This window comes from Aphis gossypii, chromosome 2 (assembly GCF_020184175.1).
Source record: "Aphis gossypii isolate Hap1 chromosome 2, ASM2018417v2, whole genome shotgun sequence".
Lineage (NCBI taxonomy): Eukaryota > Metazoa > Arthropoda > Insecta > Hemiptera > Aphididae > Aphis > Aphis gossypii.
This window is the reverse complement of record NC_065531.1, coordinates 55,424,571-55,440,046: the sequence shown is the minus strand read 5'-3', so window position 1 is coordinate 55,440,046 and position 15,476 is coordinate 55,424,571. Positions and strand designations below refer to the sequence as shown.

The following is a 15,476-nucleotide window of genomic DNA, read 5'->3' as shown; positions in this document are numbered from 1 at the left end:
AAGCTTAATTTGTTGATTGAAAAATTATTTTTTTTTTAATTATTCTTCAAACATAAATGGTTAATCATTTATATAATATTAAAATCAAGAAAAAATTATGAAATTAATTTGACTACTTCTAACTTACAACCAGTAATAAAATACTAAAATAAAAAAATATTATTGAGTTATATAAATACACCATTTTGTATAATTTAATATGAGTAATAACTTTTATAGTGATAAATTAACTTAATAACTAAATGGCCATATTTTCTACTAACACATCAGGTTGAGGTGAATGTACGTTTGATTTTATGACATCATTATTTTGAATTCGCAATAAAAGCTCTTCACTTAAAGTGGTTTTAGAAGTATCAGACTCTAATAGAGTTTTAATAATCATTTTTTTTAAATTTTTTACTATAATTTGATCTGTTGGGCAGTCCTTAAATAAAAGATCCATTAATGCTGAAATTAGAACAAATTGGCATTAAAAAATATGTATAAGTTAAAAGATTTCATAGAAACTTAAAAATAATAAACTAATATACTAATTATATTTACGTGCACATGTAACAATTTCTTCTTGACCCCATGGTTGTTCAGCAAGTTTCAAGAACATTTCAAATCCAGCTTGCTGTATGTTCAAAAAAGGTAAAATACATGATGCATGGACAATATTTTTTATTGGGTTATCTTTCAATTGCTTGTACCATTTTTTCGTTCGCTCAATCATATCATGTCTGGAAGAAAGTTCACCTTTCTAAAAGACAGTAATTAAATAAATATGAAAATAAAAACCAATTACTTTAATTTGTAAGTTAAAAGCAAACTAAATATTAATGAAAAAAAAATCTTTAATTTGTATCATATATTTAAAAGGCGGGGAACGCTGTAATATACATTTTGTATTAAAAATGCTTATTTTTAATAACATATTAAAGATATATCTAATTTAGTATGTGTTGCAAATTTAGATATTTCCCAAAATATGAACTAATTCTAATTAAATATATTTAAATTTAAGGTCATTAGATAAATAACAATTTCATACTACCTTTAACTTAGGGGATACAGTATATAATATAGTAATAAAAATGAAAATTACCTCTACTTGAATAATATTTGTTATCGCTTGAATAGCTCCTGCTTTTAATTCAGTTTTGGTACTAGAAGCAATACGACTTAGCTCAATCATGAATATACTCCACATATCTAATTGATCACCGTCTATTTATAATATTATATAATTAGTTAATATGATCGATAAAAAAACCAGTAAAAAATAAATCAATGTAGAATATATTATATTAAATATTAGTTAAGCCAAAATACTTTACCTTCATAATTTAAAATCACACTAGCTGTAGGATTATCTAACAACATTTTGCACTCCCATGAAGATGCCAAATTAGTGATTGCATTTATAGCCACTCCTAAAAGTGAATCATCTTCTTCTTTTAACATTTCATAAATTACAACAAACACTTTAGGATATGATGTAAATATAAAAAATGGTCTGACTTGAGTAATTTGTATGAAAAAGTCCAACACAACTATAAACACATAATTTTTAATATTAATTAATTGTAACTTTAAATACATACAAATTATTAAACCAGTACATACTAGGGTTAAGTATAACAACCGAAGGGTTATCCAATTCTATTGGACTAGAACTCAGTAAATGATATAACCCACTTATAATTCCAAGAGAATCCAAATAATCAAAACCATATTCAGTGATGCTCAAAGGAATTAACATTTGAACAGTTACCACCTGCATTATTACATCTGGATATTTGATGTCAGTAACCAAATTAGAAAAGAGACCTTTGGAACTTATTAATGCTAAAGCATCAACAGATTTAGCCCAATGAATTAAAATCTGTAAAAAAATAAAGTTTATAATAAAAAAATAATACCCAAAATAATTTAAGAATTAATAACTTTAGTAAAAAAACTCACATCATAGACACGTGTACGTATTTTTGTATTAATTGCCATTATAGTTTCTAACTTTGATATTATAGAAGTAGATGAAAGGATTTCACCACTTCGAAAATGTTTAACACATTTAACTGCATTGTATGAAATAGACATATCGCTGTTTGTTAAACAATCAATAATAGTGCATGCCAAATCCACTTGAATATCCACATTATTATCATCGGCTAATAATTTTTCCAGCTAATTTAAAAAAATTAAATTAATAATATAAAAAATAAACACTAACATATAATAAATATGACATTAACAATAATATTATTTACCAGTGATAAAACTGTAGATTTAACTGTATCATCTGGGTGACGAATAGAACGTTCAATACTGACTGAATACTTATTAAATACATCATTTGACTGTAAAACACTTAAAACTGTCCGGAGCAATGCACAGACATCTCTAATTAGTAATCTAATAAAAAAAATGCAATACAATAATTGATACTCAAAATAATAACAAATTATTTTGCTTACATATCTGCGGTATTCAAGCAATCAAAAATAAGATTCAAATCCATGAGCTTAGCTGCTTTTAATACATCAGAACGGTTCTTTTTAATGAAATACATGTTTAATTCGTTCACTGCCAATCGTGTGCCGGTGGCGGTTGATAGTCTATGCATTACTGTTAGAATAAAATCTGTATCAACTAAAACATAATAAATTCACGTTATATTAAATGTAATGTCTATATAATATATCGATTATCTATAAAAAATTATTAAAAACCAAACATGGACTTAAATCTGTAAAATTCAAATTTAATTTTTAAATTCAAAATATATCTGATAAACAATATTGAATAATTCAACTTTGTTTTATGTAATTTATTGCAGCGATCGTGTGATCTTATGTGAATAATACATAATATGTATTTACATATTATGTTTAATGGTAAAAATATCATTTGTTAAAATAATATATATTTATTTATTTGATCTAACCACACCCCATCAACAAATCTTTGTTGTAATAGAACTTAAGTTTTAAACAAAATATATTAAAACCTCGTTTGTCAGTCTGTCTCAGAACCAGAGCCTTGATGAGTAATTAAAAAGACTGTTAAATGAGAAACAATCTTTTTTAAACATACTTAAACACCAGTTGCATGCAGTGATATTTTATACTTGGTAAACCCTAAAATAAAATTTTTAGCTAACATTTAAATAAAAGGTATTTTATTGATAAAAATTAGTCTACAATTAATTAATAGATAAAATCCATTTGTCTTTCATATTTCAAAAATTTGTTTTTAACTTTATCATAAAATTTTGGAAAATGTTTTTCTTTGGGCAGATCTTTTTTTTGGTTGAAATTATTGATAAAGGATTAAATCTTTCTTATCCTTGTTTAGTTTTTCGATATTCATAATTAAAAAAAAAAAAAAGAAAAAGAAATTCTATCATTTTTATTACTGTCACTTATAAGGTGTTACCACTGGGTATCCTCCCTAACCTCACGATTCATGTTATTTTACTTTCATTGCCACTTATCATACTTAGGTACTTCTTATTATACAGAATATATTGTATAGATTGTAGATTTCAATAAGTAAACAAAACAAAATGTTAAAGTAAAAAAAAAAAGTTCCTCGATACAATTTGATTTGTTTTAACGTCGAAAAAGATCATTCAACTGAGCTGTAGTACTAGGAATAGTTAAAATTAATTGATTGATTTTAAATACTTCTTGGAACGCCGATATTAAATCATTCATCTTAATTTTTTTGACTAAATCATATAGGCTAGAATTTCAACATTTTTCAGGTGTATATAATACAATCAATAACTAATTATTAATTTGGTAATCTAATAAAATCATATGTATTTCTGAAATTTGATTCTGATAAGTTTTCTGACGCAGAATTTGAAATTCTATAATTTAGTAAGTTTGAATATTTAAATGATATAATATAATAAGAGTATTGATATTTGATGATGAGAATAATTCGATATGCCACGCAAAATAATGGAATAAATTACGTTTTTAAAATATCGATAAGCGCTTGGCACTGCGCTTTCAACCGTCACATAAAAACATAGATATTCCCTTCTATCCCAACCGGTCATTCCTATCATAACGATACGAGGAGCAATCTAAAATACGATCACCTCAGTAAAGATATTGCCTAAACTGAAAAAAATTAATTTAATTACTTTCAAAAAAACCTGATAAAATTTAATTCTCAAATAAGAGTTAATAGTGTAGTAATTTTAATATACCTCGCATTAACATTTAATATAATAAATATTAAACTTTCTTTCTTTCCTTTTTGTTCGAGTTTTCGCCGCTTACCTAGCTACTTCTGACTGCACGCCACTGCTATATATACATGATTTATATTTTTTTTCTATAATATTATGAGTTATGACATTCATGTTTATGAAATAAGTATAACTTATTAATACAATATACATTGTTTATTATTATTTTTAAATTTACTATACATTTTCTACATTTATTTACTACCCACACATTCATATATTTGACTATTATTCATTATATATTATACATTTACTATAATTGTTTTTGAAAAAAACAATTAACTTTTTTTGATTGGCTGTACAACGTAATATTTCTTGGTAAGTTTTGGTTAAACCAGGTGATTAAGATTTTATTGCAAAGCGCGAATAGTGGTGGTTAATCGAAGTAGATGGTAGTTAATGGGAGAATAATCGAGGTTCTATTGTACTTATACTATCTATTAAATTCTATTATATTTGCTGTATTATCATTATTAATTTCTAGAGCTCATGATATGATTATAACAGTATATTTTTTTAGCACAATCAGAATTATGCCAAATACCAAAATATGACTTAAATTCGATTGATTTAAAATTTGCTTACTTATTTTGAATAAGTTTGAACATATGTTTACAAATTACATTGTTATTATTTCTGGATATTTATTATTTTCTTATTATAAATTATTAAAAACACTCCATTTTATTATTATTATTTAGAACATTTAAGAGAACGATTCAAGATAATATTGTCAATAATCGTTTACAAATATGACTAGGTAAATAAACAATTATACAATTTGTAAAATATTTTTTGTGAATTTAAAACATACTCACAGGCCAGTGGGTTTTACTTTCCGATTATGTAGATACAATAAATTAATAAATGCTTTTTAGTAGCACAATCAGTGGCATAACTACGGGAGTGTTAAAGGTATTTAACCCTATTCATACTATTATTGTTTTAGTGAAATACCATAAAACTCGGAAAAATTATGTTGATTTAAAATGTGTAATATATTATTATCTATTAATATGATAATGAAATTGAAAAGTTACTCTATTTCTCTGAGGGATTAACAGTTTTAGCACCCCATGTTTTAGAGGTCTAGTTGCGCCAATGCGCACAATACATTTTTCACATTTTAATATACTGACATATTGTATGTTTCATGTAGGTATACATGTAATTTAAATAATGTATGTAATACATTATTTTGGATTTTAAATAATATTTACCAATTTTTTTACATAAATTTGTGAAAGAACAATTAATAAACATTAATCATACTTTATAAATTTAAAGGCACATATCTGTATATTTTAACATTTTCAAATGCACATTTTAATAAATTTATGGCAATTTATATCCAAGCACTAATCATTACCATAAAATAATATAAAATTAGTTAATTTTGTATCTATGCATCTAATTGGTTATCAGTAACACACATGTACATTAATAAAATGTATAAGTTATAAAATGAAAACAAAATTAGTAAATAAAGATAGTATAAATTTCTTATATCCTAACAACAAAATTTTGAAAAGTTAACAGCATATCAATATTTATCACAAATCCTAGAGAACCATATCTTAGAAATGTTTTATCGAACATACCGTGAAATGTGTAAGAGGAATTTTTAACATTTTATTCAATTTAGTTTTTCATACATGTTGTGCCTACAGTAGAGTGCTCCTTAAACAACTTAGAGTTATATTATATCACTGTAAAAAGTCAGCAGAAAAAACTCAACAATTAATTGACGAGCCTCAATTGTTGATTAGAAATTAGTAATACTGTGCCAATAAAGAGTTTTTCCTAAGTGACTTTTTTGTGTTTAGATATTTTTAGATGACTATTCATTAATCTACCTAGTATTAATTGTGATATAGCTTAATAATAGTTTCAGTTTATACATTCTAAATAAAGTTTAAACTTTAAACATTTTGCTGTTTAATCCAAGACATTTTTTACTATGTTATTTATTTTATACACACATTGATATGATTAATATTATGAACATGATAGTATATTTTTAAGCATAATATTTAAAATTTTGGGAAGTAGTTTAGTACTTAGTAAAAATGCATACAAATAAGGGGAACCTAAATGAGTTTTGTATAATTTTTAATCAGGCTCTACTAAACATGCAATGCATATTGCTTGTAGAGGTCATAAAAAGTATGTACCAATATAAAATTTGGTTTGGACAAAACAATTAACAATGTTACCAGATAGTTAGAAATGGATAAAACCTGGTTCAAATTACATTGTTTTAAATTGTGTTCAATATTATACTGAATATTAAGTAGTTAACAAAAAGTGGGTATGTTACCTATAAGTTAAATATAATATTCAACTCTACACAACAAAGTAAAGTGGGAACCCAGGTTGAACAAATTCATTCATATTAGTCAAGTTGCCACTAGATTTCAATGATGAAAGAACCCAGAATTTTTTTATTTAGATATGTGGATGCTTAACAAAATATAGTCTCATGTAGACAATATATTTTACATATTATGATTAAGTAATAATAACTATAGGTATTGTTACCGTCGACCGGCGTTAGTTCCTCAGACATGACTACCGATTTTGTAATAAGCTTTTGGCAGAATTCGCGATGTCGAAAATTCGAAGCCGATACGACTGAACGGCAAGTGTACGAGCAAACAAAAAAAAATCGATGAATTATTACTTAGAAAAATGTTTTATTGCGAAAAATAACGAAAACGTATAACGAATTCGATCACAGGTCTGTATTGGATACTGATTACGGAAAATGTTCAGTCAAAAGTCACTATACAGATGTAGTCACCTCGTCACAATTCGTCGTACTCAGCGGGTACCGGGATACACAGTAATGTTTGTTATTGTTTATGTTTATATTCTGCAGAATCATTCAGAGCATTACGACCAACGTGACGATAAATTACAGTCGATCAGTGGTTACAGATGGTGGGAATTACGACGATCGCTGACGATCTTAAAACGTTTTAATTTCGTTATATTATTACGGAAAAAAACGTGAACATTACTTTTTGAACTTATTAGCAAAATAATACCTGCTTGACGATTGCTTTAAGACACGATTATTAATTTTTTTATAATCGTACTTTGAAATCAGATGTTATCTATGGTGATAACACATTGGTTTTTTACTGAGAGTGTCACATAGATGGCGGAACAAAATACCACAAACACATTCAATTTATTGTTCGTGTAATCGTAATTATAGTATAACATCGACACATAGCGTCGTGCCTTTGTGGAGATAAATTTGGGTTTTAGGGGGGTCAGCAGATCCACTATTTTTCTGACAAATATTATGTAGTTTACATGAAGACATAATATTAATTAATATTATTTTTATATGAACAAATATATGCAATAAATTACAAAAATAATAATCATTATCCATTTTAATATTGTTTTAGTATAAAAAAATAATTGTACCTAAGTATTACAAAAAAACATCACCTACACTTCAATATTAATATTAAAGATGTTCGTAATTGTATGTGGATTTGTCTTTTTTATGTGTTTTTAGATATATAGCTTTAACAATAATTATTCTACCTCTATAATTCCTAGAAGGCTAAAAAGGCAATGGAAAAGAGATCTCCTCAACACCTAATTAAAAAAATAAAAAAAACATTAATTAAATAAACTCAAACCCTAATTTCTGATCAGGTGGCACTGCTGGGAGCCTTCCTTCTCTTGTTATTGTTATATTATGTTACTTATTTACTCTGTCACCATACTTACTCATTATACACTTATGCATAGATTGTAAATATACTTATTTTTAATAAAAAAAAAATAATAATAATAATAATTTCAAAAGAACTTAGTATCTATAACATTTTCAAATTTTTTGTATGGCAAAAAAATGTATCACGCCTATAAATAACAGTCAAAATATTTTAGAAATATGACGTATAGACTGTAAAAATTATAATATCTTCGAATTCATATTATTCATTTTTAAATAACACAAAAAAAAAAATCAATTTCCTCAAATACTGGTTTTGTGTAAAAATTCCCGTTTATCAATAATATTTTTTTTCCGTGTATTTAGAAAATTATTGCGAATTTCTTATTTTTCATACATCAAAGTACTAACTAGATCCAGTTTTCTATCAAAAGCGACCCCCGAAGTTGAAAATCTAAAAATGTTTATTTCTCAAATAGTGAAGACACACACCAAAATAAATAATAAAAAAGTCGGTAAGTGGGTACCGCCCTGCTGTACATTAGGAGGTGGGGTGGACTCGGACTAGGGTAGGTTACATTTGAATGCAATGATAGGTATCATTGTATACGAAAAACGATTCTGAACGGAGATGATTTGTCAGTCTAGGATGTATTATATTTAAATATTGTCGTATATTCTATTTTGAAACAAATATTTTATTTTTCAATTAGGACGCATTCGCAAAAGGCATGGTTAATCAATTTTAACTTAGACTTTAGGTATAAATACAAACAATTTTATGAATTTTGAACTACAAAATAATTTGCAAATATTCTTGATTTTGACGAATTTTTATCAAAATTTGAACTTCAAATGCTAATAAAAAAAAAATTGTGCCTATGTATTCTTATAATTTTTTAATCACTATAAGAATAACATATGAGAAACTTTGTATAAAATTTTTAAGTATTTTGATATGGCCAAAAAAATTTTATCGACACTTCAAAAAAATTTTTTCAGAAAAATTGAAAATTTCAATTGTCTATAAATAGCTCAAAAAAACTCAAAATATTTTGAAAATTAAATCATGTAAAGAAAATGCCAATCTCAATAATTGGTAAAATTTTCAAGTATCTACGACTTATACTTCTTGAATAATAACAAATATTTAAAATCGTTTGAGGCTAAACCATTATTTAACGCGGTTTTGTAAAAATTTAAATTTCAAACACTCATAAAAATTTTTTGTCTGAATCCGGTAGAGTTTTTTTTTACAGGTATTTGAAGAAAAATTTATGGAGAACCTTGTACCAAATTTTCAAAATTTAGTTATAAAAGAAAAAATTTTACGATTTTCCAACCACAAAATTACTTGCAAATTTTCGCAATTTCGACATATTTCGTATAAATTCAAACTTTAAGCACTTATAAAAAAAAATTGTGACTAACGATTTCGGATTTTTTTTTATCACTTTAAGAACAATTTATAAGAAACCTTGTATTAAATTTTCAAGATTTTCTGGTCAACCAAAAAATTTTTATCGTTATTTAAAAAAAAAATACTTAGAAAAATTGAAAATTTCAATTGTCTATAAATAGTTCAAAAAAAGTCAAAATTCTTTGAAAATTTAGCTGTGTATGGAAAACGCTAATATAAACATTTGGTGAAAATTTCAAGTATTTACATCGATTAGTTTTTGAGTTATAGCAAAATAAAAAATTCGATTTTGACGAAAACTAGTTTTGGGTAAAAAATCCCGTTTTCCCTCTTTTTTTTAGGGTTTTTCCAGATTCATTAAAAAAATATTGAAAATTTTTAACTTTTGACCCCCTAAAGTACCAACTAGATTCAATTTCCTTTTCAAAGAGGGGCTGAAGTCAAAAATCGAAGCATTTTACTGCTCCAAATGTTGTCGACAGACACAAAAAAAAAAAAAAACACACATCATTGTAAATTCAATACATTCATCACTCCGTTCAGAATCTAAAACGTATCTTTGTAAAATCAATACATTCATTGCTCCGTTCGGAATCTAAAAGAATAGAATGAACTGGATTTTTCTGATTATTAAGTTTGTATGTCATGACGTGTTAGTAAGAACTATAGACATATATAAACAACCGTTGTTTATACATGTCTATGGTAAGGATGGAGATAACAAGTCATGTAGATACAAAGACTGTCTTATATTTTCGTACATAAATTTACATTAATAATATAATATAATAATATAACCCAAGTCCTAAATAACCTACTGGCTACAATTGGCTACTGATTATTACCTAATAGAAATCCAACAAGTAAAAATTATCTTTTTAAATTTCACTTAAAATTACCAAAAAAATATTTTAATTAAATAACTGCTTAAAATTTTTATTTTTAGGTGACTTTTCAATACATTATCCTAGTGAGTTGATCCTATACGAACGACTGCCTCTTATAGCTATAGGTTCCTAAGTACGACGCAACTGCGTATTAAGTAGGTTGTAGGTGTATACCTAATTAACATTAATTTAAAATTTCAAAACTTTTAAATCAATAAGATGAATAGACATAGACACAGTTTACATTATAATTTTGTTCTTTCATTTATAAAGCATTAGGGTATACCATTTAGGCATAATATTTTCAAAATAAATGTTTTAAAAATCGATTTATCTTTTGGATTTTAATCAAACTACAATAGTTGTTATATACCTACTCTGTGAGTAGATATTAGCACAATATCAAGTCAATATCTATTCATTAACGTTTTAAATGTACCTATACAATAAAATATCGATAGGTATTGAAAAAAAATCGTTCACTTATATTAAATCATATAGTAAAATATATAATATGTACAAGTTTGAAATATCTATAGTAACAGATCTCATCAAACCGACAATCTAAATAATGTATTTAATAATTCAATACATTTCGATTTAAGATACAAAAATATTAATAATTAATTTTACTTTCTTTAACACAAAACAAATAAGTTATTACTTATGAGTTAAGACGTTTTTCTAGTATATTTTACTAATTAATAAAATAAATATATATATCAACTGAATGAAGACTGTGCAATTTTATTCCGACAACATTAAAATACTTATTTCAAAACTATGTAGTTGACAATAGTTACAGTAGATGATTATAGTTTTTGTAATGGAAATAGATTTTTTGATAACCATATGAAAAATTTTTTTAAAGTTAATTTTGTGTAAATATACCACTTCTTAGAGAATAATATACCTATGTAGATGCTTACAGAATATAAATGATTAGGCAAAACGATATAATATACAGCTTTTAGTTTAAATTGAATTCATATTGAATGTGTCGAATATTATGTATTATCCATTTAATATAATATAATATGCCCTACTATAACTACCTTCCTACAATTTAAAACAATGTTAAAATATACATAAATCATTAGTTATTTATAAATTATAGTACATAAGTATCAGCACAGAATAGAATTCATCTATTCTATAGTATTAGGAAGTTTATGAATAAGACATGTATAACATTTCGAATCTTAAAAATAAAAATAATGATGTTAAAATTACCATCACTCCACGGTAAGACCTGTAGTTTTAAAGAACCTAATGTCAAAAAATATTTCTGTAATTCAATATCATAAACATATTTACACATAGTAAATATAATAGATGTTTTACCTGAATTATTACCTGTATTCATTTATAGTTCATTCATATGTAATATGTTATAACTTATAAATATAGATAAATATTAGATAATAGTTAACATAATATACACTATAATATAGTACCTACCCACATACGTCCATCGTATTATAACCTTACACAGATAAAGCTAGCAAAATACGCTTATCGTAAACGCAATAATTATATCAATAAAGAACAAGTCCACTTTTTCAATTTTCGAGAAAGAAGGTAATTGAAAAATTCATATTCTGACTACATGAAAGTATTACGTTAAATTTAAATTATAAGAATGGACACATAGAAAATTGTCCTGTATTTTTTAAAATGTAAAATTACCTGTAGAACAAACTACAGATTGTAACTTGTATTTATTTACTAACAAGTATTTAAAGGCAATAATTTATCTATGTATAATATAACTACATAAATTATATACGTATATATACATTGTGTATAAAGTTCAGGACAAGCCGACAAGGTACCTATTATAATCACAATTTAGTTAATAATTTCGGCATACATTTATTTTCTTTAGTATTTATGTTCTTATCTCTTAATATCTCTAAAAAATATATGAATATTAAAATGTCCCTGAGATACCAAAAAATATGATGAATCATTAATTAATGTCCATCGTAGACAAGGCAAAAGCTAAAAATACTATACAATCGATTCTTGGTAAATCAAAAGTTCAAGGTGGACAATTTGGAGAATATATATTTAAACACATTTTGAGATATCAATAACTAATAAGTAATATTCAGCGATTTTAAACAGAATTTTTTATACTTAAGATATTGAGAATTTTGAGTTACCACTTAACACCGACAGTCGACAGCGTTATAATTTGTAAATTTATAATATACCAATATAACCTTGAAAATATTTTACTTTTAATTTATCTGTAGGTATGATTAATTAATTTTATACTTGATTTGAGTTTAAATTTCGTTGAAAAATAATTTAAGAAACTTAAATACCAGATATTCGATAACCGTAATGTCAGTTCTTGTATAATAGTCCTCATAAGCAGTTAAAAATACCTTTTTAATACTTTAAATTGGAAATTACAGAATACAGACACAATAATAATATTTACAATAGTAGTGGTCGGACGACGATAAGAATTAAAAAGGAAGTTAATTAGTTTTTTTGTCGATGTCAAATAGGTACCTGAAAACGGGAATGGCATTTTAAATAAGTACAGTTTTCTATAACACACAAAAATGTACAACTAAACGAATAAGCATGCTTATAATATTATGCAAATATTTTAATAAGATTTATGGGTTGGAATAATATTTGTACTAGATCACACGTCTACATTAAATTTTTTTTTAAGTTGTGTAAATATTTATAGTATAGTGTTTGATTTTTATTCCATATCTAATTTATTATAAATAGGCATATTATACATTATTATATTAATTTCTTCGACACATTTTGTTGAGAACATAATATCATAGGCTACGCAGTATACTCTATTCTGATTTATTTCACATCTACTGTACAATAATAGGTACAATATTATGTGCGACGAAAAAAATCTATTTTTCATAATACCTGCAGTACCATAGTCATTTGGCCGCTAGGTACACCTATACTTAAACTAATTAACTCATCCTTTAAAATTAATCTCTGTACTCTGTAGATCCAACCCAGTAGGCCTAAGAAAAGTATACATATTTTATATTATATTTATACCCAGCAAGCAAGTCCATTATTTCTTCAGGTCGTAGAGCTGTTGATATATCATTATAACGAAAAAAACTTTGTAACCACCCGCATATTTTAAAGTAACTACGAAGTACACATACTTAAATTTTTAAAATACAATTAAATATTTCTATCTTCCTCGTGCAATCGTACTACGAACAAGTATAGGCGTAAATAATAACGATGAATTCCAAAATGCACAAGGATCGTCCAATCAACAATTTTAATTTTATAACACTGGAAAAATACAAAACGTCTGTTGTATTAGACGTGGAAAAAATTATGACTTAGTCTGAAATCCAAATCATTTCACATTTTGTATCGTTTATATATATATTATAATGATAAGAATAATAAAATGTATTATCCGAAAGTGGATTTAAGGATATTTCGTCCGACTGGAAAGAAACTATGTGCTATTGAAATCTGAACACACCATAATAATTTATAGACTTAGTTTTTAGATGCTCAGCATCATTGAGTCAACACTCATTTTTCGATGTCGATAATACATAATAGGTATTATAGATCCACGCGGTAGTGAGGATCACGTAGTTACACGACGATAACAACGATACGTTCTTTGATCGTGCCACCGCGTGCCCGGCTTTTAAGTACACGTCACAGTGGATAAAAACATAATATAATAACGAATATGGTCCGGGTCTAGTGTGTGGTCCAGATTTATACACAGCGCCGGTCTCAGTACAATAGCCCACAAGTATAACTAAAAAGAAAACCGCACACACTACAAGTCAAACCATGGGTATTACGAATAAGATTAACTGCAGCTTATTCGTTTGTTTATAGTACACATGCCGATACGCAGGTACTCAGTGTATAGTTAAAATGTTAAATGAACAATGAATTTTTTGTTGGCATATGAGCCTGTATATTATGTTTACACACACATATATATATTACATATAATGTATAGAGATTTATTTAAAAAAATTGTCCGGAAATCTTTTGGTTTACCGACAAAAAATTATTTGAAAATAATTTTCGGAGAAAAAAAAGATTTACCGTTGTCTGTTTATTCTTTAAATCTTCAAGTAATTTTGAGGCGGCTTCAGTCGTTTAGTGGGTGATGCGATCGTAAAAAAAAAAAGTGGATGTACGCCAGTTTGTTTCATTATTATCATTCAACTCAAAAAAACTAAAAAAAAAAGATAAAAATACCCAACATTTTGAATAAAGCATGAAAGAATATAAATCTTAAATGACGCTATATAAATTAAGTTATTTTAAAATTGTATACACTGGTTTAAATTTTATAGTTAAATATAACAATTAATAATATCTACCTTTAAATTTGCAATATTTTACTAGAAAATTATAAAAAACATTTTTTTTTAAACAACGTTTAGTACTTAAAAGTTAAAATTGTTAAATAATATAAGTAGGAATTCAAATATATTGTGTGCAATGTACATACAAACGACATAAATAATATTATATAATTAAGAGACTACAGAACGATATTTTAAACTTAATTTAGCCAGACTTAAACTGTCCGTTTTTTTAAGTAGAAATCATTTTACGTTTAAATAAATACACATTTTCTGATATCCGTTATAAAAGAAACTCGGTAATTAAAATGTCAATTATCGGCGCAGTTACTGCAGAACCAACTTTGGCAAATTACCTATTATAATATATACCTACCATGAAAATGCCGTGTCTGCGATAACTGCCGTTCGCATTTTAACGATTACAAATACATATTGTCATATATTATCGTATAGTAGGCATGCGTCACATATTACAACAAGTATAAATAAATGTATAATATAAAAGACTTAGGCCCGTATAACGAGCGAGTCGAAATCGCGTAAATCGCGACAGACGGACGGCCCGCGTCCAGAATCTCGTCGAGGTCTTGATCCCCCGTGCCCGTTTGACGGACAAACGTCAAGTGCGGAACGAATACACGCGTATAACATTATTGCAAGGTACGCTTCAAAAGGGGGGAACGCCGAGAAAAAAAAAATCATAATAATAAAAATACTGAAAAAAACATCGAATATAATGGACAGGCATGTAATAATAGTAATAATAATAATAATATAAAAAAAGATACCCAGCGCACGTACGCGTTTCTCTGCTTCCCTCGTCGTTGAGATCCTAATCTCCATCGTCGCGGGA

General features: G+C 26.3%; 1 protein-coding gene across 1 annotated transcript; it reads right to left on the bottom strand.

Moving 5' to 3' along the window:
• Positions 1 to 183: 183 nt before the first annotated feature.
• LOC114130935 (26S proteasome non-ATPase regulatory subunit 5-like) lies at positions 184 to 7,114 on the bottom strand. The gene is made up of 9 exons (XM_027996032.2): positions 6,794 to 7,114; positions 2,463 to 2,637; positions 2,256 to 2,400; positions 1,951 to 2,172; positions 1,612 to 1,870; positions 1,323 to 1,538; positions 1,091 to 1,212; positions 547 to 745; positions 184 to 450 (listed from the first exon to the last, which is right to left on the bottom strand). The coding sequence occupies exons 1-9, from the start codon at positions 6,819 to 6,821 to the stop codon at positions 239 to 241; spliced, it is 1,578 nt and encodes a 525-aa protein (XP_027851833.2). The 5' UTR covers positions 6,822 to 7,114; the 3' UTR covers positions 184 to 238.
• Positions 7,115 to 15,476: the final 8,362 nt, after the last annotated feature.